Source organism: Aspergillus heteromorphus (genome assembly GCF_003184545.1).
Source record: "Aspergillus heteromorphus CBS 117.55 chromosome Unknown BO70scaffold_5, whole genome shotgun sequence".
In the NCBI taxonomy this organism is placed as follows: domain Eukaryota; kingdom Fungi; phylum Ascomycota; class Eurotiomycetes; order Eurotiales; family Aspergillaceae; genus Aspergillus; species Aspergillus heteromorphus.
The window spans coordinates 380,753-406,713 of record NW_020290410.1 but is presented as its reverse complement, the minus strand read 5'-3'; the positions used below and the strand labels follow the sequence as shown (position 1 = coordinate 406,713).

Sequence of the window (25,961 nt, the reverse complement as noted above, 5' to 3'; positions counted from 1 at the left end):
CCTGTAATATTTTCCAGTATCCAACCGGAGCAAAGCAATGATACATACACGGTTCGAGTTTGTTTGTGGCGACGTCCTTTTCTGAAATTATGGGTGAAACGGTCTGGGTCGGGAGCTTTGAACCAGGAAGAGCGAGCTCGAGATGCTGAGTATGGGATTGAGTTTATGGAGCCATTAACGGAGCCGGATAAACATAGCGAGTTCTCGCGACTGGTGATGCGGTTGAGAGAGCTGCGTGGACAGATCTTGAACGTGCATTTCGATCATGGAAAGCTTGTATCCTAGCGTCTGCTTCTGCTTCCCAATCTGGTGGCAAAGCGATCTTCTTAGAACCCTCCGTGGATATCACAGGGGTGGCAGGGTAGACAGATTAGCTATGATATTGGCAGACGTGGTTATCGTGCCCCCCAGGAAGATTTGAACTACTTGCACTCTTTCTGTTGGAAGTCGCCCGGTACCCCCCTTTGATTAAAAAGGTGGCTCGACATCCTTCTAGTCCTAAAGGTGCACTAGGTTCAACACTTTCAGACACCCCAATGGCAGGAATTCAATCAATTGCATACTCACTAGGCTCTGGTAGTCAAAGCTGTCTCCATGTCAATGCTAGAACCGTTTTAAATTCTGAGACGTAGATGAATGATAGCAAGAGATCTGATGATGAAGATGGACGAGTCCGACTTTTCTGCGCCTTTGGAGCGTGGCTGTTCCACAATCACCTGATCATGCTCAACGGTGGCTGCCATTTTGAGCACTCGCTCAAGGACTTTCTTTGGGAGTGTTTGTTCAAAACCTACAAGGCCTGAGGCATTCACTGGCTGCCTCGATTTCGAACACCCACACAGGACTCTTTCCTGACAGAGTGGGTTAAACAAACTTAGACTCATATTATCCTTCTATCCTTACTACTGTCTGTGCCAAGTTTTCCAGGACTCCAACACAATCGGTGCAGTCTTCCCATACTGAGCCCCTCCCTTCCTTTAAGTCTACAAGGGTGTTTATAGTATTTGCCCAGTCCCTTAACCCAAACCGAAGATGACCCCCCCCCCCGAGGTCCGTATCCCACAGCACCCAGCCCGGTGGGTCTTCCACCCAAGAGCTGTCCCAGCCTCTTCGAAACTCTCATGGTGAAGATACTCCCGAATTAGAGTCGGTATCATAATTCCAGGATAAAGAGGGTAAAAAGAGGATGCGGGGGGATTGCATCCACATGAGCCAAATTAACACTTTCATTGCCTAGAATGAGTATCAAAAGCAAGGATGTGGTACAAGGAAGAAAATAACTCGATGTGTTCTGCATTTCAGTCTTTCTGTTGGATAAGTACATCATCCGTTTCTCATCATATTGAATGTCGGCACTATAATCACCTCGAGTCATCAATGATGGAATGATTTCGGCTATGATAGGAACCAGCCATGCGTGTATCCATTACACGCCAGGGACTTGGCATTCATTGACGTGGCTGTAGGGTCTGGACACCTACTGGGTTCAAATTCACTCTCATTTGTATTCTTTTGGCTGTATCAACTTACCAAGGCTCCCAACAGCCGACGCTAGAGATCTTGGTAGTATGGTAAGAAGACAGCTTATATGAAGATTAAAGTTATCTTGACGATGCTGATGTGGGCTTTTGAGCTTCTGCTTTGTCCTCTAGACTTGTCAGGATATGAATCAGTTCCGAGCACTTCAAGCTAGCCGAGGCAGTGTTATATCCGGTTTTATGAACTTACCCGGTACGAAGAGATGAGGCATCAACAATAGGATAAAATCTCAAAGAAAAGCAGCAGCAATGACATCAGTGCCCGCAAGGTGCAGACATGACCCTATAATCATCCATCACTTTTGTACATGCAATCACAGCATCTTCACCAGAATAACTTCATCACAACCTTGATCACAGGGTAAGTACTTATTCACAGTGACCAGTCACAGCGGACAGGCAAAAGTATCCACCAGGGTGGGTGTTAATGCTATCGCCCCACCCCCACCCGCTCACCGCCCGCGCTGATCGAATCTTTCATCAACTGACGGTCTCTTTCTCCTTCGTGACCTGGTCTGATCTCCTCGCCCTCGCGCTGTGAACAGCTACTTATTCCTGTCCTCCTCCGTCTCGGGGATCTATTCTTGTGCCGTCTTCTCCGTCCACCACCCCCCCATACCAGCTCCTCTACCCACCCACCCGCACGCTCGCGCTCACTACAGCCCCCTCCCTTATCACCCCTCCCTCCGGGCGTCCCCCCTCTTCCCCGCTTCAGAGTCCGGACACCAGCCAAAATGGCCACCACCGCAGCAGGTCGCATGCTCTCCCGGCAACTGCAGCAGATGCAGTCCGACAAGGACATCCCGGGAATTAGCTGCGGACTGGTCGACGACAGCAATGTGTTTGAGTGGGAGGTGATGCTGATGATCTCCGATGATGTCAAGTTGTACGGCGGTGAGTGACTGATAAGGTCCCCCTCGAGTATAGCACAACCACCACACCTAACCAAATCAAACAAAACCAAATCACAACCCCCTAACTACCGTTCACTTGCTAACTGTTACTGCTCATAAACAGGAGGCTTCTTCCGCGCCCGTCTCACCTTTCCCCCGGATTACCCGCACATGCCCCCGAAGATGAAATTCGAGTCGCCACTCTTCCATCCCAACAGTACAAACCCCTGCCCCCATCTCTCCCCTCTCTACTACCCCCCCCTCGATCTCCTCACCGCATACCCACACACTAACCACCCTTTCTCCAACAATAGTCTACCCCAACGGCGACGTCTGCATCTCGATCCTGCACCCCCCCGAAGAAGACAAATACGGCTACGAGTCCGCCGCTGAGCGCTGGTCCCCCGTGCAGACCCCCGAGACGATTCTCTTGTCGGTGATCTCCATGCTCTCCAGCCCCAATGACGAGAGTCCCGCGAATGTCGAGGCCGCACGCTTGTGGAGGGAGGATCCGAAGGAGTTCAAGAAGAGGGTCAGGAAGTGTGTGAGGGATAGTCTGGGGGAGGAGTAATCGTCCTCTGTCCCTGACTGGCTGGGATGCCTTGATGTTGGGTTTGACATGTTGCGTGGGTTGTGGTCGTGGGGAGGAGGGTGTGGATGGGGTGGAGATATGGTGGTTGTGGATATGGTTGTGGTTGTTGTGCTGCGCTGCGTTGCATGATAGACTGCGCGATCCATGCTCTTTTTTTTTTTTTTTTCACTCTTCCTCTTCTTTCTCATGTTTGAGTTGTTCTGTTTCTGCTTTCGGTTTCTCGCGAGGAGTTCTCCGATGTCATTCGTCTCGTCTCATGGTTTGGAGTTACGCTGCTCTTGTTCCATTACGCTATCTATCGCATTCTATGGTTGACTACTTACCTCCCCTTCTCCCTTTCTCTTTCTTCTCTTCTTTCATTCTCCCCTGCATCCTCCTGGCTCGGGCGGCGGAATCTCGTTGAATTAAATACATCTATCTCGTGATTCGCTCGCAGGGATTCCTCTCTTAATGTGTCATCCCGGTTGCTTCCTTGGATCCGATGTGATATGGTTTATATTCATGTAGCATATGCATGCGTATATACTGAATGAGCGCGCGCTGTGTTGACTCTGGTTGGGTATCTATTTGGTAGGGATTGGGTTTATTATAGAGATGCGCTCTCAAGCCTTGTTCTTCAGTCCCGTGCGTATCGACGGGAGGAAGAAGCCCGGGTAGAAGACCGTCAGACTGCTCACGGCGAGGGCCATCATCCTGGGTGATGTTAGTTGGTGTAGCTTCGGTAAAGTGGGGGGAAGGAGGGGGGATACACACGTTCCGTCCAAAACGAGGAATTCATCCTCCTTCTGCATGAGCGGGTTTCCCCATCCACCGGCCATTTCGGGAATACTGGACCGCATCCGACCATAAGTATTTCCACACAAACATTTATTTCAGAGATGGTCGGGGCAGACTCACCGATAAATACACCTAATCAACACGGTGAAATAGGCGACGATCCCCGCAATGATAACCCACCGAATATTCTTCGCGCCCTGCAGATTGTCACTCCCATCGACGATCTTCTCCCCGCCTAAGCCAGGCCCCTTCCTCGCAACGCGGATAAAGAAATCCAGCGCCAACAGCCCGCAAACCGTCATCGTGCCGACCTGGAACGCAATACCGGCCACCATGATATCGTCGCCCGCCTTAAGGAGACTCTGGTTCTCACTTCCAGCTGCCGCGGCGACGCCTCCGCCCGCAGCCTGCAGGATCAACGACCCGATATCGCAGCTGATGAAGATCCAGGTGAAGCGCTCGGGTTTGAGGCGGGAGTACTGCGGGCCGAGCGAAAGGATGACGTGTTTAAGGGTCAGGTAGATGCCGGCGGCGATGAAGGTGGGGGCGAGCACGAGGCAGACGATTTGCAGTTTGAAGGCGCTTTGCGACCAGGGGTTGTGGTTCATGAGGATGCGGCCCACGTAGCCGGCGAGTTCCATGAATGCGCCCACCACCATGGCGGTCATCATCGTCCAGGAGCGGAAGTGAATACCGAAACCGAGTTGGAAGGCGCCGAAGATGCCGAAGAAGACAGTGAAGAAGATGTTGCCGCCTAGGTTCGGGTAGTAGCCGTATGTCGTGGCTGTGACTGGGCATTCTGGCGTGACGTGCGTGCAGGTTTGAGTGCTCATTTTGGCGGTGGGTGGTTGTTAGATAAGGAGAGAGGGGGTGTAAAGAGAGTAATCAAAGCGAAAGCTGTCTATATGCAATGCACGCAATATGTGCAGAGAAACTATATGCAGAGAAAGTTGTGCAGAGAATTGAAAAAGAAAGAAAGCAAGAGGGAGATCCGCCTCAACCTCGATAAGTGTTCATATGTCTGTCTGCTGTCACGTCGCAGCCTGGAGATGGGATCAGACCCATTAATATAAGAATAAGACGGGTTAATAGTGCTAGTAATAAATTTCAACCCCGTTCCTCCCCCGATTTGCCGGCGGATGGCTGCCATGGCCGGTGGATCAAGGCACAGTTTAAACCCGTCAGCGGAGGGCGTGCTGATTGGATCGTGTTCGCTCTCGCTCTCGTTTTCGCTCTCGTTTTCGTTTTCGTTTTCGGTCTTGTGCCGCCCCACTGGCTGTCCGTGGGTGAAGGCGGGTCGCGCCGACGGGGCAGCCTGGCCATGGAGGTCTGTGTTGTGTTGAGTCTGGCTGTTTGGTCTAAGGAAGGTGCTTAGGAATTGACTTGATCGTAACTCGTAGAACAGCGACTTAGAGTTTGTGGCTGGCAATATTGAAGGATCCGGTAGATATATCTGTCCTGACATTCATCCATGTTGATGACGAGATCGCGTTGAAGCGAACCTGTAGTGGCCGTTGTGGGGGTGACCCACTGCCCCTTTCGTGGTCGGGGTTGAGACATCGAGATGACGACCCCGATCAATGCGCGTGTTGACTGTTCAGTGACAATGCGCGATCAGAAAATTGAGAGATATCAAGAAGATGGAGGTGAGGTGCGACTGTCAAACGCGAAGATTTGTACGACGCGCCACGTGACCATGTCACTTAGTCAGCACGTCAACACGTGGATCTCTTTCCGGATCGAATCTCCGATGATTCTCGAACAATCACGGAATGCCAACCAGCATGATTCGACGTGACGGATGCCGCCCCGAAGGACCCATACCAAGTCGCGCACTGGCTGTGACCAGTGCAAGAAGCGACGCGTGAAGGTAGGCCGACTTGATCGCCAATTTCTGTGATAATCTCCGATCTGACAGCTCTAGTGCGACGAACGAGGTCCACCATGCTCGAACTGCATTAGTCGAGAGCTGGCATGTTCCTACCTGAAGGTGCCTGTCGCACGGGCGGCTCCTGTCGCTGTGCCATATCCCAAGATAACACCCCCGACACTCCCCATTCCTCAGCCTGCGTCCCGGACGCCACCATCCAGGTTCGCCAGTCTGCGAGAGCTGGAGCTGATGCACAAGTTCTCTACCGAGACGTACCAGAGTCTGTGCAATGAACCCGCAGACCATCATGTCTGGCAGAGCGTAATCCCCCGAACAGCTCTGGAGCATGACTTTCTCATGAGCGGGTTACTGGCCGTCGCATCACTACATATCGCATCCGCACTGGGTCCGGCAGAGGCGCTTTCGTACATCGATACCGCGCTGGAGTACCACGACCTGGCATTCGCGCCGTTTCGGCATGCGGTCGATAACCTCACTCCCGCGAACTGTGACGCCGTACTCGCCCACTCGGTCATTACCACGATCATCGGCGTCGCGCTGCCACAGCTGGCAGCCACTCGAGAAGAAAGCAACAATATGACCGAGAACATCATCATCGTGTTTGAGTTGCTGCATGGTGTCAGCAATATCTTCACCATCAGTCGTCCCTGGCTCCAGGCGAAGCTGTTCACCTCTCGACAAGGCCTTGCGGAGACCCCACTTGCTATACTCGACAGCGAGACCGAGGCTGCCCTGGATCGACTGACCGCGTTGAATAATGATGTGCTGGCTGTCGCTGAACCGAAGTCTTATAGCATCATCAAGGAAGCAATTGCTCTGCTGCGCCGTTGCTTCTGCAGGTACAACGAGTCCCGGGATATTGCCTCCGTTCTCGCATGGCTGGCGACTGCGGATAAGGAGTTTGTGCATGCGCTGAGGTGTCGGCAGCCTCTGGCGTTGCTTGTTATTATGCACTGGGGTGCACTTCTCCATGAGTTGGACGGGAAGGTGTGGTGGGCGAAGAACTCGGGTACGGCGCTGGTGTCTGAGTTGGTGACGGCCCTTCGTCCTGGGGATGTGCGGTGGGAGGGGGCTTTGCAGTGGCCGAAACGGAAACTGGGCCTTTGATGGCGGCCACGCTAACTCATCTAGCACTCATCGCCTTGGTATTAAAGGTTGAACTGGACTTCTGATCTCTGGAAGTTTCCAAGGTCAGATTTATATCACAAATACCTGCGTCATGGTGTACACTTTCCTCGCATCCAAGCTCGGCAGTACGGAGCTTGCCAGCAGGAATTAAGGCTACCAAACCCAAGCCTGGCAGGGTTTTGGAATGGACTACCCGTCAAAATGGTGGTTTAAAATCAATCCCAGCAACAGAGTTACGGACAACAGTCTCGATTGTTGGACTCAAACAGGACTGCCTGCCTTCGCTTCATCCCCGCGAACCCGACACCGGTATGCAGTGTACTTATCGATGTACATTCTGGCTCGTCCCTTGTGATATAAGAGCAGTAGACTCACTATGAAGTAGTGAAGAATACCGAATCGACCTCTTCTACGAATCCAACACCCCTGGTGGAATGAACGATAGCTTCTGGATCATGACCAGCCTGAAATTCAAGATCAAAGTCTCTGGGCTGATATATTACTTACTCTCTTGAGATATATTTCGCATTTCTAATCAGCAATTCAAAAAAATACCTCGTGCAATATTCCTCTCCTCTCCCACGCCACGGAGCTTATTCCCTTCAAGCAACAGAATTCCCACCATAACTAATCCAACTAATATAACATGAACACCAATTCCATCCAGATTCCTATGCACATCCCCCACCCCACTTAAAACCCCAAACTCGCCTCGCTCTCTATAACTTCCCCTCCCTCCTACCTTTGTCCTTCCTCCCTTCGTCCTCCCCCTTCAATCCATCCCCATCCCCCTCCCCAAACGCCTTCTCAACCACCTGCTCGACCCTCCACCGATTCAACCTCTCCGCCTCCCCCACACACGCCTGGAACCCCAACCCCCCACCAACCCCCAACACCCAATACGACCTCCCACAATCAAACACCCAATGCCGCGTACCCACCTTCACCAACTCCGCCAAAAAGCTCTGCTCGACGGCTCGATCCTGCACAAACACCACCTTGGGCAACAAGCCGCGTACCTCGGGCGGCGCATGCTTGCGGATCAACTCCAGCACGTCATCGAACGTGATCGGCACGTAGAGCTGCGAGCCGATGTGCACGATGCCTGTTGTGAGGGCGGCGGCGTGGAGGAGACACCCGTTCGCGACGAAGTCGACCGGGATTTCGTCCAGGATGTTGGCGCCGGAGGTGTGGCCGGACGCGGCGTGCCAGGTTTGCGTGCCGTGGAGGTCGGAGAAGAAGAGGGTGGCGAATTTGCGGAGCGGCGTGCTGTCTTCGGGGCCGTAGAGGGGGTAAGGAGTGCGGAGGGCGGGGCCGAAGATGGTCGGTCGGAGGAGGAGGAGAGGGAGAGTCGGGTGGCGGGAGAGAAGGAGGCGTTCCATCAGGTGTTTGGCTTGGGTGTAGGTTGAGCTGAAGAGCGGGGTGTTTGGGGAGGTGGAAGTGGTGAGGATGGTGGTGAGCTCTTCTTCGGGGTCGGGGACGGGGTCGAGGGTGACGGTGAGGGTCTGGGTCTGGTTGTTCATGTTGTTGCTGCTGGTGGTGGTGGATGGGACGGTATAGAGTCGTTCCCCCACCCACCCATCCTCCAAGAAACTATTCACATACGCCGTACTGATCTGCACAAACAACCTGAGTCTCCGGAATCTTCCCGCCATACTCGCCAACTCCAACGCCGGCAGACAATTGTTCTCAATCGCCTCGACCACCCACGCATCGAGTTTGATCTTCGCGGCGGCGTGGATCACAAGCGTCACCTGTTCTTGGAGTTCGCGCAGCGTGCCGGGGTCGATCCCGAAGTTGGGTTGTCGGATATCGCCCGCCACGTAGTGGATCTTGTTTGTTTGCAGCATGGCGGGCGCGTGCGAGGGCATGGTCTTGTGCCATTTGGATTGCGCGATGGCGGGGGTTGTGCGGATGAGAACGTAGATCTTGGGACAGGGGAGTTGCAGGGTGAGTTTGTAGAGGAGGCAGCCGCCGAGCGAGCCGGTGCTGCCGGTTAGGAGGACGGTGTGTTTCGTGTAGGGCGTCATGTAGCCGGTTGGGGGGAGGGGGGAATGGGAAGGTTGGTAGGGGGTGGGGGGAGGCATTGCATTGGGGGGGAGGTTGTGGGTGGTGAGGTATGTATGTTGGATAGTATATCAATCGATATGAGGGTGAGGAAGAGGAAAGGGGAAGAGATCCAACTAACATCATATGATTATGAGGGTTTGGGATAGGACAGGCAATCTATATACACACCATCGTCACATGTAACGCCCGCGAGAGCCTTGCTCTGCGTTACTGTATTCGAGGCGTTGTGCGTGTGCTACCAGGGAGCTAGCCTGGTTCGGGGGATTATTGGGCCGGGTTTACTGTATGAACTGATATCCCATTATTGGTTGTTAGAATGGTTGGTGGAGTATTCTGGAGAGTAAAGTAACTTTGATGTACGCGGCGTAGTGTGTGAGGGGAAGGATGTATATATCGAGGTGTAGGTGCATGGATAAATGTATATGGGTCAGAGGGATATATATGTAAGTGAAACTGTATAACCGCTGAGAAAGATATAAATCTGGACAATCATAAACAGATACCCGTTGTCCTACAGACAAGTCAACGCCTTGGCCGTGATACATGCTTGACGTGAGAGGTACAAGTACTACGCTGGAAAGAACCGGTGTATGACATCCACCTGCAAGACCCACTACCTGCTGCCTCGTCGATGAGAGTGGTAGGTGATAACAAGTAATACAACCAGACCAACCGAGGTCCACATGCCCTATCAGATGAAACAAGAAACATATTTGCACGCATCCTACATATACAGCCAAAGCCCAATCCAACACCAAGGATCGATATGGCAGCGCCAACCAACTATGTATAGACAAGAAAATGAACGCCAATAATGGGTAAGAGGGGTAAAGAAGAATGAGAGAGCCGTACTATAGTAGAACACGTCTATATCTTCTACCAAGATAGGTTAAGAGCTCTTGTTGCTCCCGCCCCCGCACCAGCATCGCCCATCGCCCTCGCGCTCGACTTGCACCAGGATGTCCATGCCTTTTTCGCGAAGGTAGGTGTGCGTTCGTTGCCGGACGTCGTCGAGGTCTGCGGTGCGAGATGCGATCACGTGGATGACTCCGAGGACATTGGGGGTGTGAGAGCCGTGGTCGTGGTCGTGATCGTGGTGATCATGGCTGTGGCTGTGAGAATGGCTGTGAGAATGGCTGTCATGACTGTGAGAATGGCTATCATGGCCGTGGTGGTCGTGTCCGTGGTCGTGTCCGTGGTCGTGTCCGTGGTCATGGTCGTGGTGGTCATGCCCATGATCGTGACCGGAATTCCCCGTATCATCCAGCCAGAACTTCGGCACCGTATATCCAACCACCCCGCGCAAGGTACTCACACCCGAAAGCGCGTCGCGGACATTGTACTCCACATCGGCCGGCAACGTGAGCAAAAGTGACTTGGCAGTGCTGCTAACCAACGGAATAGCCGAGGCAAAGATCAGAATGGCAATGAGACACGAGGCGATCGGATCGAAGCCCGCCCAGCCCGAGTAGTGCACGAGGATGGTCGAGATCACGACGGCGACGGAACCAAGCGTGTCGGCGAGAATATGCAGGAAAATCCCGTGCATATTCTCGTTACCGTGCGAGTGCCCGTGCCCGTGGTCGTGGCCGTGTGCATGGCCGTGGTCGAAGGCCATGATGCCGACCAGGTTAACCAGGAGTCCGGCGGAGCTGACTGCGAGTAGCTCGCCCAGGCGGTGCATCTGGCTGCCTGACGACAATCGTTCGACAGCCTCGTAGATGATCTCGATGCTGATGATCCTGGATGCTGTTAGAACCGTACGACGCAGGCGCATATGGGGAGCGTCTTACATGAGGAAGATGCCGTTGGCGAAGCCAGAGAGTGTGTCCACCTTTCCATAACCATACGGGAACCTAGCGCTGGGCGCCCATTTACTCATGACCGCCGCACAGAGACCCACGACAAGCGCCAGGCAGTCGAAGAACATGTGAATGCTGTCGCTGAGAAGTCCCAGGGATCCCGTGATGAAGCCGTACGACAACTGGACCAGCATAAAGCCAAAATTGAGACTGATTCGTTAGCACGCCCACGAAGGCAGATGGGCGTGACTTACCACATGAAATAGAAGATGCGCCGCGAGTCACGTTCCTTCAGTATACTGTACAAGAGGGGATATGGCTCACTGGAGCGGATTATGAGCTTGGTGATTCCAGTCGCGTCCCCAGAATAGACGGTGTGGGTCGAGTGCGCCGCGAGACTCCGCAGATGTCTATCCTCATATCTGGCCGCAAGGAACGAGGCCGCAGTCGCCATGGCCCGGGCGACATAAGCCAGGTGTACCTTCTCCTGTAGCGGTGGTGAGCAAAAAAGCGCGGCACTTCCAGTTCCAATGATCAGGCCAAGCTTGTGCGGGGACCGCAGGTGAGAGGGGGCCAGGAATATTAGGCCAGCAGCGAAGGTACCAGCAGCTGCAAGCTGGTACATCCAATCCGACCCAAACACATTGCCAGACACAACGACGGTACCAAGTGCCAGAAGCAGTCCTGAAACTACAGCCAAGACTGAATCGTTGGACCCACTGCTCAAGCCTTCCTCCAGCTGTTTCTGGGAGACCGTATCACTCAAAAAACTGGACGAGTTGTCAAGCCCGGCCCCCGCGAAAGGGGGGCGGAGCACGAAAACAGACACCAGAAGGGACACGTAACCCAAGAACGGGTGGGGGTCCCGCGTCGCATTCAACCCCAGGAAGCTCAGAACAACGATTGTAACAAGTAGAGACGCTGTTATTTTCTTCTGGCTCAGCCGGGACTGGGCACTGCTGTGAAGACCGTAGCCCTGAACGACTGTCGGCACTCCCGACGCAATGGCAAGCAGCAGGCTACACGCGGTAAGGAAACCTCCCACCTTCAACACCGCGTAGATCGGGAGCGCAATAGACGAGGCGCGCAGGAAAACCCCACTCGCGGCGCTGGTGTTTATCTTGGGTGCACCAACAGAGTCGCCCCCTCCAACCGATCGGACCAGCCGTCCACACCCGTATATGATCATTGTAGCGGCGGTCACCAAGGACGTTTTGCTGGCAGCGTGGTCTGATGCAGCGCTCGTGGTTGCGTCTAGTGGGGATGAACTCTCCCAATGTGCATGTTGTTGGTGGTACCAGGACAGGGCGACCCACGGCAGGGCGAGGAGGAGGCCGAACAGGATCTCTTGACTGGACGGCATTAGTATCGTATCTGTAAGCTCCATTGGATCCTCACGCTGTGCTGGTTGGAGCCTCTGATGCGCTCAGCGAGGCTGCCAGGATCCCCGTCACGCTGTCGCTCTTGCTGTGGGCGACGGAGTCGAAGCTCCCCAGGTGGGAGTGCTGTTCCCATGGATTGTGGTTTGAAGAGTGGGAGTGAGAGTGGGCGTGGTCGTGGTCGTGGTCATGCGAGTGAGAGTGCGAATGAGAATGGGAATGCGAGTGTGAGTGTGAGTGGGCATGGTCGTGCGAATCGTGCGAATGGTCGCTCGCCCCATTGGTAAACGGTATACCTGTCACCGGCTGTTGCGCATCGGCGGAGAAGGAGATAGGCCCCTGGGACCAGCGCGCAGAACGGGAATGACCCCGTCCGCCACGACTATGTCCGAGACCATGGACCTGAGGAATCGTGTCCACCATGGACACGGGGGCCCCGGTCGACATGATCTCCAGGCGTTCGTGACGAAGGATGAGGCGAGTGGAAGCGAGAGCCGAGGCGGGAGCGGTGGTTTCAGATGCGAGTGGAGCTCAGCAGCTCAGGGGAGATGACCGGCGGGGGATTGAGACAGCAAACGCAGCATCGCGTCAGGAGGGGAGTCAGAGAGGAGACGAGGAGACGAGGAGACGAGGAGACAAGGAGACAAGGGAGGGAGGGAGAGACAGAAGGGGAGGAAGAAGGGAGCTGGACGGGCGCTTGTGGCGATCTGATGGCCCCCAGATGCGCCCCCGTTCTTCAAGGCATCCACGCTGATGAAGACGGCACGTGATGGCCCGCGGGTCCTCAATCGACTGTATGCAACTCTTATGCACTCCTATATTCCTTCTTTCCCCCATTGTAGTACCCATTTCAGTGTTCATATTTTATCTACAGCTAGATATAGACAATCCCTGAACTCCGCGTCCCTGGCTCACCATCAGCTCTGCATGACCCAACCCTGCAGACCACTCAGCCGCGCGCTTGAGCTTCGGACGCGCCATCCGGTGGGGTGATCGGCCCGGCTTCTCCGTGACGGGCGGAGAGTCGGACAGACAGACAGCCACCTGGCATCGCGATTCGCGAAAGGTGGAATCTCGACCCCGACAGCCATTGTCCTGCCATGGTGACCTGCCAATACCCATGATGCTGCGGAATCTGACTCCCTAATCCCTAACTACCAATCCCCGACCTCCTACCGTCTACACCATGCTCGACTCACTCATCACCGTCGCCTTCTGCATCTCCACCGCCTTCACGCTACTCATCTTCCTTCTCCCCTCCCAATACGCATCGAAGCGTTCCTCCGACCCTAATGCCCCCAAAACAACCGCCCAGATTCTCGTGCTAGGTGATATCGGGCGCAGTCCGCGCATGCAGTATCATGCGCTTAGCGTCGCGAAACACGGCGGACAGGTGGAGATTATCGGGTATCATGGTGCGCAAGCAACAGCTCCCCCATGGACATGCGACTATGTTTTGACGTCCGAGTATAATATAATTCGATATGCTAACTAGCCGTGCCCTATAGAATCCGAAGTACATCCCGAGATCGCCTCCCATCCGCGCATATCCATCGTGCCTCTGCCCCCGCACCCGGCCTGCCTGCAGACCAGCAACAAGATCCTGTTCCTCCTGTTCGGGCCGCTGAAGGTGCTGTTCCAGATTGGCTGTTTGTGGTGGACGCTGGCGTATCGGACAAAAGCTGTGAAATGGGTGATCGTCCAGGTTCGTTCGCTGCGATTGATTGCCCACCGGACGGATTGTTGACGATGTTAGAACCCCCCCTCCATACCCACGTTGGCCATCGCGTCCCTCGTCTGCTTCCTCCGCCACACGAACCTGCTCATCGACTGGCACAACTTCGGATACACCATCCTGGCCCTCAAGCTCGGAGACGCCCATCCCCTGGTTAGATTGTCCAAGTGGTACGAGAAGAAGTTTGGGCAGTACGCCACGGCACACCTATGTGTGACCAATGCCATGGCCACAGTGCTGAAGGAGGAATTCGGCCTGCGCGCCCCCATCCTCCCGCTACACGACCGCCCCGCAGACCATTTCCAGCCTATTCTCGACGATGACGTGCGCCGGGAGTTCCTCCTCTTGCTGCCGGAGACGGAATCCGTTCGCCCGCTCATCCAATCCAACGACCTCCGCGTCCTGGTCAGTTCGACCTCGTGGACCGCCGACGAGGACTTCTCGCTGCTCATCGACGCACTCGTCCGCTACTCCAACCTCGCGGAGACCATGAACCCTGACCTTCCTCCCGTTCTGGCTATCATCACCGGCAAAGGCCCCCAGAAGGAGATGTATCTGAACCAGATCGCCGAGCTCGAAAAAGCCGGAAAGCTCAGAAAAGCGACCATCCGAACTGCCTGGCTGACGATGCAAGACTATGCGCGGCTGCTGGCATCCGCGGCTCTGGGCGTCAGTCTGCACACCAGTAGCAGCGGCGTTGATCTGCCAATGAAAGTCGTCGATATGTTCGGCGCGGGCCTGCCGGTCGTCGGCTGGAACCGGTTCCCGGCGTGGCCGGAGCTGGTCACGGAAGGTCGCAACGGGCGGGGCTTCGGAAGCGCCGAGGAGCTGGTCGACCAGCTTGTCGAGCTTTTCGGGGATTCCTCGAAACTCGAGACCCTCCGTGCTGGTGCGCGCGAGGAGAGTTCTCGTCGGTGGGACGGCGAGTGGGACCCTGTTGCGGGCAAGTTGCTCGGGCTGATATAGACCAGATGCCGTGTAAGATACCAAGCGTTAAAACAAGAACATATTCCATCCAACCCAAAAAAGGTCAGATTAGCATTAGCATCTGAACTTCCCATCACAGTAGACGCACGTATCGAACGCATCAAACAGCATCCGACAACTACTCTGTAGATCCGTATCGGCTGAATCAATCTCGTCCTCATTCAAATACTCCCGCCCACAGGACGCGCAGAGCTTCGACAACCCGGGATCCTGAATCGCCAACGCCGTCAAACTGCACCGGACTGGAAACCGTTAGCAACACCCTACCGTCCCTCGACATAGACCACTCACCAAAGACGTGTCCCGACGCACACTGCGCCTCCTCGCTGGAGTACCACCCAACCCCCGCATCGCAGATATCACACCGCTCAAACATCCCCATCCCCGGGCCCTGAAGCATGTCCCCCGATTTCGATGCAATGGCACCTCTAGGCCCAGCGCACTTCGACAGCTCCTCGCTCAGATCCGCGCCAGTGACTGTCGCCAGCCGAACCAGGACTTTATGCGCCTGGGCTTGTAGATCCTCGTTATCCGAATCGATGATCGTGGCGCACGCAGCAGCGTAGAGGATTCTATGAGACAAAGGCGGACGATCTTGCTCTTCGTCGTCAGAGTGTAGGATGTATGACAGGGCTGCTTCGCGTTTATCCTGCGAGGTGGTGGGCGATACATCGGGTTGGGACTCGTTCGGTCCGGAGACAATGATTGTTAGTCGCTCCTCCGCGGCGGTACGGTACTCGACCATGTCGCCCGGGTGCACGGTAATCCCCACCGCTGACATTTCCCTGTAGGTTGCCATTCCCCAGACGCGAGCCACGGCCAGCCCGCCAAGGTCCCGGTCGAAGTCGTATTTCTCGCGGATGTCGTCGAGGTGTTTGTTCCAGGGAACTTCGGAGAGTTGTTCTTCGGAGCCCGGGTCGAGGGGCTTGGATGCTGTGTAGCCGCCCGCTGTGCCGAGGTGGAGGACGGGGTTTTGGGATTCGTCCATTGTGATGGTCATTGCTTTCTACGTCAGTGGAAGAGGGAGGGAGAAGGGGAGGAAGGAGGGAAGGGGTTTGGGATGGTTACCGGTGATGGGTTCTAGGTGTCGAGGTGCGTCGTCGTCTTCGTGTGCGGGGGTCTCGTGAAAGGGTAGTTGTTGGAGCTGGATCTGGCGGGAACCTGACTTTTTGCCGCGGTAGGAGTCGATGGGGAGGTTTATTGATAGGAGGCCGGTGAGGGAGCCGGCGGATAGGAATATGGTTTTCGAGTGGTCCTGGGTTGGGTAGAAAGTTAGTCTTGGGTAGTCTGTCGTGAAAGGCTTCCATGGTGGCTTTTGTGATGGCTGGGTGACCCGGTGGAGCGTAAGTGAAAGCCTACCTTGTGAAACCACTTCAACGGTCCCGTGATCTGGTACCCATCCATATCGGGGTGACATATAGCGGTGTTTTCTCTGGAGCTGGCTATTGATCCGGCATCCGACCCTTGGCTGAGCAAGGCCAGGTCTACATCCAGCTGCATAACCTTGAGTTTTGTGCCGTAGACGACCGCCAGATTGCCCGTGACGGACTTTTGCTTTTTGGTGGACGGAAGAAGCCACGGCCCCCAGGCGATTGACAGGATCTTGGTCTTGGATTTCAGGACCGTCGCGAAGATGGACGAGGGGTCGATCTGCGGGTAAATGGAGTCGTCATGGATAGGCGTCACGGACAAAACCTCCGCCGTGTACGATAAAGGCTCTGTCGGGGCGCTCTGCGTGCGGAGGAAAATGACATCGTTGTCGTCGTTTGCAATGGACAGAAGATGGAACCCCCAGCGACTTTCCACCGGCGCGATGGCGTGAGGACCGATATCTGTGACTGGTACCTTGAGCGGCGGAGACCATGCAAAAGATCGAATATTAGACTTCCTTAGACCGAGAGCTTCCTCTTTCACGACGGATTGGAAGTGCTCTTTCAGAATGGTGTTGACGATGGTGACCCGGGTCCATTTCCCCTGGGCCCCCACGGGCTCGTACAGCGAAAGCAGGAGGTTAGAGGTCAGGACCGCCAACACGCAGCGTCTGTACTTGGCCAGGCCGGGAGGAGACCAGGCCAGTGCGACGACCGTGCTGAGGGACTGCTCCGCTCCTAGCGAGAAGTTGTCGCGGTTCTGCGGGAAGATGGTCGGCCACTCGTTGTTCGTGAACACGTTTACGCGGAAGCGCGTCGATTGCCAGTTGTTGATGGCTTGGGTGGAGTCGTGCTCCGCGGGGTTCTTGGGCGTCTGTTTGGGTCAGGATGAGTTGCGTAGAGAGTCCGCGATGCGATACTCACCAGAATCTGGATGTATTCTCCGGCCGCGATGGCCAGCTCCCCGTCTGCGGACCATGCGAGACAGTCATAGCAAGACGGGAAGACGGGTAGTTCCAGGGGACCCAACATGGTGATTCGATGCGTTTACCGGTGTCCCATATCAATATCGCCTGGAAGGCTACGCCCCAAGGTGCTTTGCTGTTGTAGATCCACCGAAGGAGCTGGGCTGCATCGCGAGAGCTCTATCCGGGGTTACTCCTTCGGGCTAGCGCACGTTGGCCCGGCGTGCAGGACTGTCACGTGCTTAATTACATCAGCGCGTGGCGCAGCGCCATACCGGGTGTGGCTAGCGGGCATCTGCAGGCCCAACGGCGGGCGAGCGAGCGACCGCAGCGACCGCGGCAGTCCGAGTCATCAGCAAGTCACTCACTCTCTTTACCCGCACGGCCCAACACCGACCGTCTTTGCTGCTACTGTGCTCAATCAGCGTTCGCCCGCGCTGCTATCGTCTCGTCTCTGCTCCTCACCACCCGGTCACACCTCCACTCTCACTCTCTCGTCACCTTCTCCTCCTCCTCAACTCTTCACCCTCTCGTCCTGCCACCTTCGTGGGATTCCGTCTCATCGCTGCCTGACTAATCCCCATCTACTTAATCCTGCGAACCTCCAGACCCGGTCCTTCTCTGCTATCGATAGCTCCCGACTCCAGAACCCCGCCGCAATGTCGACCTCTGCCCGCCGCCGTCTCATGCGCGACTTCAAGGTAGGTCCATCACACCAGCCTCTTGTCGTTGCGTCTGTTTAGCGCTTTGCACTCGTCCTTCGAGAATCCCTGGACTACGGTCCAGGTTTTGTCGGAGAAGGTAGCGAGCTAGGCTAACTCGTCCAGCGTATGCAAACCGATCCTCCCGCTGGAGTCTCGGCATCTCCTGTGGCAGATAATGTCATGACCTGGTAAGCAGTTCGCCATAGTCTACTGTCATGATCTGACACCTGTAGGAACGCCGTGATCATCGGCCCCGCGGACACTCCGTTCGAAGACGGCACCTTCCGCCTGGTCATGCACTTCGAAGAGCAGTACCCCAACAAGCCCCCCGGCGTGAAATTCATCAGCCAGATGTTCCACCCCAATGTCTACGGCACAGGCGAGCTCTGCCTGGATATTCTGCAGAACCGTTGGAGCCCAACCTATGACGTGGCAGCGATCCTGACCAGTATCCAGAGGTATGAAACTCCGTGGCAATTCCGTGCGGAAGAGAACGTGCTGATCGGTTTCACAGTCTCCTCAACGACCCCAACACCTCGTCCCCCGCGAACGTGGAAGCCTCAAACCTCTACAAAGACAACCGGAAGGAGTACATCAAGCGAGTGCGGGAGACGGTGGAAAAGAGCTGGGACGACTAGACCATGTCCCGGCTCGGGCTATTGTTATGGTTTTGGCTTGGGCACATGGCGACCGCAGACGCCGGCTGTCATGCATCGGGAGCTACGGCAGTTGCGGTCGTTCATGCGTTGTGGGGGACTATCTTGGGCTGATGGATTCTCACATTTGATGACGTGCACAGCGTGGGGTTTGGGCGCCTGGTACATACTTATGATATTTCCTTCGGTCTTGTTGATAGCTGCATCATTTCAGTCTGGTTTGCATAATGCATTAAATGTGCTTCCATCAAGGTGTCACATAAAACTTTAAAATTAAGAAAGTCTGTTGTGTCTGGATTAAATCGCGTTCTGTGTAGGCTCTTCTGTAGGCACGGGCGGCCGTCCGCGCCAAGGCGGCCTAACAGCAACGGAGAACGAAATGCTTCGGCGACGGCACGACCGCCAAAACAATGCTGCATGCCTCTCTCCCCCCACCTACCTTACTTAGCCACCACCCTCTCTCGCGTCCACGTCACAACCGTCACAACCACTCCCCCTCCCCCCAGTTGCTGCCTCTGCGTCTGCGGCCTCTACCAAGACCTCTCACGCCCGACTGCTGCTTCGTCTCGGGCGTGCCGATCGCGGTGTCCCTCCTCCCCACGTTGTGTTGTGTCGGCCTAGTGCACGTGGACCCCTGACCCAAACATCTCCCACCGCCCACCAACACCACTGCACCACCACCTCCTCCTCCTCCGACCGACCGACCCCAGCCATTCTCTCCGGTCTGCACGACCTCCCTCACTTTCTCCCCTCCCTCGGGGTTTCTCTGTCCTTCCCCATCTTCATACCCGTCTGTTCGGGTCAGAGTGATCATGGCGTGAGTTCTGTGCTTCACCGCTTCACGGCGGTCGGACTGATTGTTGTTGGACAGGTCATCTGGCCCCAGCGCCGCGAACAACACCATTAAGGGTGCGCCCCTCCCGGCTCGTGTATTCGAAGGCCTGGTCTGACTGACATTGGTGCAGTGCTTGCGAGATTCCGACCGCAAAACAAGATTGAGTTGTCATCGGGCGGAGAGCCGATTGTCGAGTTCGAAAATGAGCAGTCCTGCTACATCAACGTAAGTGAGAGGAGAATCGCCGTCGCACCGGGCGCCCGCTAACCCAACCAGGCCAGAGATGGCTCGGGGGGGGCATTCACCTTCGATCAGGTGTTCCCCATGGACTCCAAGCAGCAGGACATCTTCAACTTCTCGATCCGGCCCACCGTCGACGACATCCTGAATGGGTACAACGGCACGGTCTTCGCGTACGGTCAGACCGGTGCGGGAAAGTCTTACACCATGATGGGTTCCGATATCGACGACGACATCGGCAAGGGTATCATTCCCCGTATTGTCGAGCAGATCTTCGCCAGTATCCTCACCAGCCCGAGCAACATGGAGTACACTGTGCGAGTGAGTTACATGGAAATCTACATGGAGCGGATTCGCGATCTGTTGGTGCCGCAGAACGACAATCTACCCGTACACGAGGAAAAGTCGCGCGGTGTCTACGTCAAGGGCCTGCTGGAGGTCTACGTCTCGAGCGTGCAGGAGGTGTACGAGGTCATGCGGCGGGGTGGTGCGGCCAGAGCGGTCTCGGCCACCAACATGAACCAGGAATCCTCCCGATCCCACTCCATCTTCGTCATCACCGTCACACAGAAGAACCTTGAAACCGGATCCGCCAAGAGTGGTCAGCTGTTCCTGGTCGATCTGGCGGGTAGTGAGAAAGTTGGCAAGACGGGCGCCAGCGGTCAGACCCTGGAGGAGGCCAAGAAGATCAACAAGAGTTTGAGTGCGCTGGGCATGGTCATCAACGCGCTGACGGACGGCAAATCCACGCACATCCCGTACCGTGACTCCAAGCTCACCCGAATTCTGCAGGAGAGTCTGGGAGGTAACTCGAGGACGACGCTCATCATCAACTGCTCCCCCAGTAGCTACAACGACGCGGAAACCATCTCCACTCTGCGGTTCGGTGTGCGGGCCAAGGCGATCAAGAACAAGGCGAAGGTCAACGCCGAGCTGAGTCCGTCGGAGCTGAAGCAGCTGCTCCGCAAGGCCCAGAGCCAGGTGACCAACTTTGAGTCCTACATCTCGAATCTGGAAACCGAAGTGCAGGTATGGCGAAGCGGTGAGGCGGTTCCCAAGGACCGGTGGACCCCCGCCCGCGGCGACGCCGTCAGCGCGACCAAGGCGGAAGCCCGCGCCCCCCGCCCCGGTACGCCTTCGCGCTTGCAGGAAACCGCGCGCTCCGAGACTCCGCGTCCGGACTCCCGGCTGGGCGACCGCTCCAGCACGCCGAGTCTGGTTCTCGAAAAGGACGAGCGGGAGGAGTTCCTACGCCGCGAGAATGAACTGCAGGACCAGATCGCGGAGAAGGAGTCGCACATCGCGAGCATCGAACGGGGTCTCCGGGAGGCCCGGGAGGAGCTGAAGAACATGAAGGAGAACTCCGCACGGTCGGGCAAGGACAACGATAAGCTGATGACCGAAGTTAACGAGCTGCGCATGAACCTGGAGAAGGTCTCCTACGAGAGCAAAGAGGCCGGCATCACCATGGACAGCCTCCGCGAAGCCAACTCCGAGCTGACGACTGAGTTGGACGACGTCAAGCAGCAGCTTCTGGACGTGCGGATGAAGGCCAAGGAGACCAGCGCCGCCCTGGACGAGAAGGAGAAGAAGAAGGCGGAGAAGATGGCAAAGATGATGGCCGGCTTCGACCTGGGCGGGGACGTGTTCTCCGACAACGAGCGCAAGCTGCAGGACCTGATTCAGCGGGTGGATTCGCTGCACAAGGTCAGCGAGGCCGGCGAGACGATCGCGCCCGACGATCTGGTGGAGCTGCGGACGAGCCTGATGGAGACGCAGGGGTTCATCCGGCAGGCGGAGCTGACGATGAACGACCGGGGCGAGCTGAGCGAGCTGCAGGACAGCCGTCGCGTGGAGCTGGAGGAGAAGCTGGCAACTCTCAAGCGGGACTATGAGAACCTCCTGGAGCGGAACCTGGGCGAAGGCGACGCGGAGGAGATCCGGGAGCGACTGGAGAAGTTGTACGTGACGCGCAAGGAGGCGGAGATGGAGGCGGTGGCGGAGCTGCGCAGCGAGATCGCGCGGAAGGACGAGGAGCTAGGCAAGATGCGGCAGACACTGACGGACTCGCAGACGCGCGTGTCGACCAACGGGGCGGCGGGCAAGAACCTGCAACAGCAGATCGCCGACTTCGACGCGATGAAGAAGTCGCTGATGCGCGATCTGCAGAACCGCTGCGAGCGGGTGGTGGAGTTGGAGATCTCGCTTGACGACGCGCGCGAGCAGTACAACAACGTGCTGCGGTCGTCGAACAATCGCGCACAGCAGAAGAAGATGGCATTCCTGGAGCGCAACCTGGAGCAGCTGACGCACGTGCAGCGGCAGCTGGTGGAGCAGAACAGCAGCCTGAAGAAGGAGGTGGCCATTGCGGAGCGGAAGCTGATCGCGCGCAACGAGCGCATTGCCAGCTTGGAGAGCCTGCTCCAGGAGAGCCAGGAGAAGCTGACCCAGGCGAATCACCGGTAGGTCTTCCCCCCGCGTCTGAGAAAATGGATGGCAGTAGCTAACAGCCACAGCTTCGAAGCACAACTCACGGCGGTCAAAGAGCGCCTGGAAGCCGCCAAACAGGGCTCGACGCGCGGTCTTCCAAGTATGGATGGCAGCGGCAATTTCAGTTTTGGCGGCTCGCGAATTGCAAAGCCGCTGCGAGGCGGCGGCGGCGGCAACGACGGCCCCGCGGCGGCGCCCGTCGCCGGCGTCCAGTCGCAGGAGTCCGGCAAGCGCACCAGCTGGTTCTTTGATCGACGATGATCCACGATTTCTCTTTTGCTGTCTCTTTTATCCCTTCTCCGAAAATATTTGATCTTGGATAAGGGGGAATGTTGTTTCTTGCAGATCGGGCACTTTACTTTCGATGGAGTCCTGTTCTCAGCCTTATGTTACGAGAGGCCCCTGGTTGAGGTTCTCACCGATACCCTTGTACATGATAGAAGTCACGGCCGTGCTGGCGGTAGATGATGGCATGAGTGTAGCGCAGATTCTTTTTTTTTTTTTTTTTTCTTAAATTGTATTTTCTGGTATCTACAGATTTGATGTTGCCTGGGGGGGGTTTATCTAGAAACGCTGCATCTTTCTTCAACTTGGTTCTATCCCGTTGACCTTAGTCGGGCAACAGCAGTTGCTGCGGGTAATGGCTATCCTACTATTTCAGCCTACATACATGCCCTAGTACCAATCCCCCCCCCCAGCAAGGACAACAATGCCCCCACCACCCCATCCCCATCCTCCCGCCTCATCAAAAACTCGCCAATCGCCCTCCCCTCCACCCTTGCCCTCATGCCAACCCACCAAACGCACCTCCCCACCCTCCGATACCACAAATACAGCAACGCCAGCGCCACCCGATCCTTCCCGCGCAGCAAATCCATCAATTTCTGGTTATGTATACTCCCCATGAACAACTGCACGTGGACCACCGTGACCTGATTATCCGGACGCAGGATCTGGGCTAGCGCGTGCGCGGGGAGAAAATACGGACTGGACTCTGCGGTTGAGGAGGGCGTGAGGGCGCATAGTGCTGTCAGGGGCGGGGGATATCTTGGATGCCGTGGGAGGGGGGTGGGGTGTTCATTTGCCCGTAGGTGGGTGATAGCGGGTGGAAGATGCTGTCTGGGCGGAGCGGGTTGAGGGGGTGCCAGAGGGTGGTTTTGCCGGCGGTTATGTGGATCCAGTTGAATTCGGGGGTGGGGGTGGGGGAGGGGGAAGTGGAGGAGAAGGAGAAGGAGGAGGAGGAGGAGGGGGGGGGGAGTGGGGAGGGCTTGAGAGGCCATGATTGTTCGGGGGTGCAGGCGTCTGGAGACGAGAAGGTGAGGATTGTTTGGGCGGCGGCTGTGCCCCAGATTGCGTCTTTGGTTTTGGATGAAAGCGGGAGAGGGGACTGCAGCTGGAGCTGGAGCTGGTTGTTTAGGAGGATGGTGCTTTGGGAGCGGTGGTAGTATTCTTCTATTTTGTGGTGGTGGGTCAGGGGGCCGTTGAGGTGGCGGTCGTAGGTGAGGGCTATTGCTAGAGAGGCGTGCATTAGGTAGGGGTGCTGTGGGGTGTTGGTTGTTAGCGGAGAGGGTGTGGGTGTTGGTGTGGGTGGTAATTAGGTGTGTATTCTGGCGTATAGGGCTGCGTTGATAAATATAAAGCCATTTATTTCCGATGGCAGAGAATGGATATAAAGCAAATATGAAAGACTTACATCAAACGCCAACCCCAGCAGCCCACGATTAACCTCCCTCATACCCGGATCGGCCGGTGTAATCAGACTGCATCCCAGATATCGATATACTAGATCCTGAGACCTTGCGTCCAAGTGATAACACGTCGATGCGTCGGACGTCCAAACCGCATGGGTGAGAGCCGGCTGAAGCGCGACGTTTCCTCTTCCCCGGTCCACCCATTTTCGCCCTGTGTCTGCAGCGACGGGCTGCAGATCCGGGACGTTCGAGACGAAGTTGCATAGGAGCCCGAAGGAACAACATCTCTTGCACTGCGGTTTGGCTTCGTCGCACTGGCAGGTAGGGTTAGGTCAACCTAGGACCGGATCATTCGAGGCGAGGGCTCACCTTCAGTTTGCGGAGCTTGCAATTCCGGCAGCCGTATCGCGATCTTCGCGGCGCTTTACCTTCCCGTATCTTTTCTGGATGAGTGGATGGCATGCTTTTCGTGCCTTCAGGTGAGAGGTTTAGATAGCCGGTTCGATGATGGGAGGTCAGTCGACCCCCAATAACGCTAAACAGATAGGCACAGACGCTAACCGTCTGCCGGGTCTCCACCTTCCACGCTAGCTGGGCTTCGGATGCAGGGGGTTCTGATTGGCTGAGGTATGCCTTGTGCCGTCCGCATCTATAGATGGATATCTAGTAGGGAATGCGTCACTGCAGGAAAAAATAATAATCAACTTGTCAGGACGATTGGTTATAAAAAGGGGGTTCTTCGTCAATCTCCTGCATCCCATTCACATCCTCATTCTTTTACCGTGAATACTCAAATACCCAAGGCAACCCACCAAACCCCCCTCAAAAGCTTTTATATATATCCACACACTCCCAACCATCAACAATGACCACACCCACGCATCATCTCGCCGCCATTACCCCCGCAAAAGGCGCCCCTTTCACGCTGCAAACCCGCATCACGCCCAAGCCCGGACCAGACGAGCTCCTCATCGCCGTCAAATCCGTCGCCCTCAACCCGGCAGACACCATCATGCGTGACGAGGGCCTCTTCATCCCGGACACACAGTACCCCACGGTCGTTGGATTCGATATCTCGGGCGTCGTCCTCGAGGTCGGCGAGAACGTCCCCATCGGTCCAATTGCTATCACCACCCTTACCGCAACTCCCGATAAAAACCCATCCCCATATTTCCCCCCCGGCACCCGCATCGCCGCTTACTCCGCCTTCGTCTGGAAATCCTGCTCCCCGGACTACGGCGCCTTCCAGGAGCGCTGCCTGGTCCCGTGGCAGCACGCGATGCCCGTTCCCAACCATATCTCCTGGAACGAGGCAGCCACCCTCCCCGTCGCGGGAGCGGTAGCCCTGAACGCGTGGGATATTATGGGCATTCCGCGGGTGGGATCAGCCCCCGACCCCGCCTATCCCAGTAGTGGTAGCGAAAAACCGAGCCATAAACGCGAAGCGCTCCTCATCTGGGGCGCCTCCTCCAGTGTCGGCAGCATGGGCGTGCAAACCGCGCGACTCTTACGCGAAGACCCCGCCTCGTCTTTTGCTGCGGTGTACGCTACCGCTGGTGCGGCGAACCAGATGTATGTGGCTGAGCTGGGCGCGGATCGCGTGTTTGATTATAATGCGCCGGGTGTTGTGGAGAGTATTGTGAATGCGGCGAGGGAGGATGAGTTGGTGGTTAGGTGTTGCTTTCTCGCGACGGGGGAGGTGGGGGGGTGTCAGGGTGTGGTGCGGGCTTTTGTTGGGGAGGGGGAGGGGATGGGGATGGGGAAGATTGCGTCCGCGCCGAGGATTCCGGTTGATGTGAAAGAGGTGGAGGGGGTGGAGGTGATCTTTTTGATGCCGTCGATGGAGGAGGGGGAGAGGAAGGCGCAGTTTCGGTATTGGTTGGGGACGGCGATGAGGGGGGGCTTGGGCAGTGGGGCGATCAGGCCGAGTCCGGGGGTGAGGGTCGTGGGGAGAGGGTTGGCGGCGCTTAATGAGGGGTTGGATCTGTTGCAGCGGGGGGTGAGCTGTGTCAAGTTGGTGGTGGAGGTGGCGGAGTAGGTGAATGGATGAGATTGTTAAAAAGAGAGATGGGGGCTCCAACACTGCATATAGGGGACATCAAGAAGTTCTTTTCATAGCGTGGAATAGCCAAGTCCATTTGTCAGTTTCGTTATTTACATTATCCATCAGGAGCATACCACAGTGGCATTTGATCTTCCTACATTTCTTCTCATCGAG

The 25,961-nt window shown here is 56.1% G+C and overlaps 11 protein-coding genes across 11 annotated transcripts; 6 read left to right on the top strand and 5 right to left on the bottom strand.

Annotated features, from left to right (window-relative positions):
• Window positions 1–2,272: 2,272 nt before the first annotated feature.
• On the top strand, window positions 2,273–3,002 carry BO70DRAFT_286594 (putative ubiquitin conjugating enzyme; the record flags this gene model as incomplete). Its single annotated transcript, XM_025539206.1, has 3 exons — window positions 2,273–2,432; window positions 2,556–2,648; window positions 2,746–3,002. 3 exons carry the CDS (start codon window positions 2,273–2,275, stop codon window positions 3,000–3,002), a joined length of 510 nt encoding a protein of 169 aa, XP_025401797.1.
• Window positions 3,003–3,418: 416 nt separating this feature from the next.
• On the bottom strand, window positions 3,419–4,770 carry BO70DRAFT_178217 (RTA1 domain-containing protein). The gene is made up of 3 exons (XM_025538419.1): window positions 3,921–4,770; window positions 3,777–3,851; window positions 3,419–3,716 (listed from the first exon to the last, which is right to left on the bottom strand). Exons 1-3 carry the CDS (start codon window positions 4,631–4,633, stop codon window positions 3,626–3,628), a joined length of 879 nt encoding a protein of 292 aa, XP_025401796.1. The 5' UTR covers window positions 4,634–4,770; the 3' UTR covers window positions 3,419–3,625.
• Window positions 4,771–5,583: 813 nt separating this feature from the next.
• On the top strand, window positions 5,584–6,798 carry BO70DRAFT_331552 (Zn(II)2Cys6 transcription factor domain-containing protein; the record flags this gene model as incomplete). The annotated part of the gene is made up of 2 exons (XM_025540880.1): window positions 5,584–5,670; window positions 5,725–6,798. The coding sequence occupies exons 1-2, from the start codon at window positions 5,602–5,604 to the stop codon at window positions 6,796–6,798; spliced, it is 1,143 nt and encodes a 380-aa protein (XP_025401795.1). The 5' UTR covers window positions 5,584–5,601.
• Window positions 6,799–7,622: 824 nt separating this feature from the next.
• Window positions 7,623–8,885, bottom strand: BO70DRAFT_309851 (uncharacterized protein; the record flags this gene model as incomplete). The annotated part of the gene is made up of 2 exons (XM_025540143.1): window positions 8,373–8,885; window positions 7,623–8,324 (listed from the first exon to the last, which is right to left on the bottom strand). Coding segments are annotated over exons 1-2 (1,179 nt in total), but the record flags the coding sequence as incomplete, so codon positions are not given.
• An 810-nt stretch (window positions 8,886–9,695) lies between these two features.
• On the bottom strand, window positions 9,696–12,195 carry BO70DRAFT_178190 (metal cation transporter MSC2). The gene is made up of 3 exons (XM_025538418.1): window positions 10,946–12,195; window positions 10,683–10,901; window positions 9,696–10,631 (listed from the first exon to the last, which is right to left on the bottom strand). Exons 1-3 carry the CDS (start codon window positions 12,076–12,078, stop codon window positions 9,779–9,781), a joined length of 2,205 nt encoding a protein of 734 aa, XP_025401793.1. The 5' UTR covers window positions 12,079–12,195; the 3' UTR covers window positions 9,696–9,778.
• Window positions 12,196–13,154: 959 nt separating this feature from the next.
• Window positions 13,155–14,820, top strand: BO70DRAFT_377799 (chitobiosyldiphosphodolichol beta-1,4 mannosyltransferase). The gene is made up of 3 exons (XM_025545222.1): window positions 13,155–13,485; window positions 13,579–13,775; window positions 13,827–14,820. Exons 1-3 carry the CDS (start codon window positions 13,257–13,259, stop codon window positions 14,769–14,771), a joined length of 1,371 nt encoding a protein of 456 aa, XP_025401792.1. The 5' UTR covers window positions 13,155–13,256; the 3' UTR covers window positions 14,772–14,820.
• A 26-nt stretch (window positions 14,821–14,846) lies between these two features.
• BO70DRAFT_369164 (uncharacterized protein) lies at window positions 14,847–17,194 on the bottom strand (the record flags this gene model as incomplete). Its single annotated transcript, XM_025544667.1, has 5 exons — window positions 14,847–15,034; window positions 15,084–15,794; window positions 15,861–16,047; window positions 16,152–17,036; window positions 17,087–17,194. 5 exons carry the CDS (start codon window positions 17,192–17,194, stop codon window positions 14,847–14,849), a joined length of 2,079 nt encoding a protein of 692 aa, XP_025401791.1.
• A 313-nt stretch (window positions 17,195–17,507) lies between these two features.
• Window positions 17,508–18,729, top strand: ubc2 (E2 ubiquitin-conjugating protein RAD6). Its single transcript, XM_025545742.1, has 4 exons — window positions 17,508–17,828; window positions 17,955–18,019; window positions 18,065–18,289; window positions 18,346–18,729. Exons 1-4 carry the CDS (start codon window positions 17,787–17,789, stop codon window positions 18,467–18,469), a joined length of 456 nt encoding a protein of 151 aa, XP_025401790.1. The 5' UTR covers window positions 17,508–17,786; the 3' UTR covers window positions 18,470–18,729.
• A 790-nt stretch (window positions 18,730–19,519) lies between these two features.
• Window positions 19,520–22,390, top strand: BO70DRAFT_178128 (putative kinesin family protein (KinA)). Its single transcript, XM_025538417.1, has 2 exons — window positions 19,520–22,024; window positions 22,079–22,390. The coding sequence occupies exons 1-2, from the start codon at window positions 19,647–19,649 to the stop codon at window positions 22,311–22,313; spliced, it is 2,613 nt and encodes an 870-aa protein (XP_025401789.1). The 5' UTR covers window positions 19,520–19,646; the 3' UTR covers window positions 22,314–22,390.
• A 272-nt stretch (window positions 22,391–22,662) lies between these two features.
• Window positions 22,663–24,212, bottom strand: BO70DRAFT_385470 (Zn(II)2Cys6 transcription factor domain-containing protein; the record flags this gene model as incomplete). The annotated part of the gene is made up of 5 exons (XM_025545741.1): window positions 24,113–24,212; window positions 23,746–24,057; window positions 23,363–23,592; window positions 22,772–23,099; window positions 22,663–22,683 (listed from the first exon to the last, which is right to left on the bottom strand). Exons 1-5 carry the CDS (start codon window positions 24,203–24,205, stop codon window positions 22,663–22,665), a joined length of 984 nt encoding a protein of 327 aa, XP_025401788.1. The 5' UTR covers window positions 24,206–24,212.
• Window positions 24,213–24,455: 243 nt separating this feature from the next.
• Window positions 24,456–25,781, top strand: BO70DRAFT_385469 (zinc-binding alcohol dehydrogenase family protein; the record flags this gene model as incomplete). The annotated part of the gene is made up of 1 exon (XM_025545740.1): window positions 24,456–25,781. The coding sequence occupies exon 1, from the start codon at window positions 24,609–24,611 to the stop codon at window positions 25,779–25,781; it is 1,173 nt and encodes a 390-aa protein (XP_025401787.1). The 5' UTR covers window positions 24,456–24,608.
• Window positions 25,782–25,961: the final 180 nt, after the last annotated feature.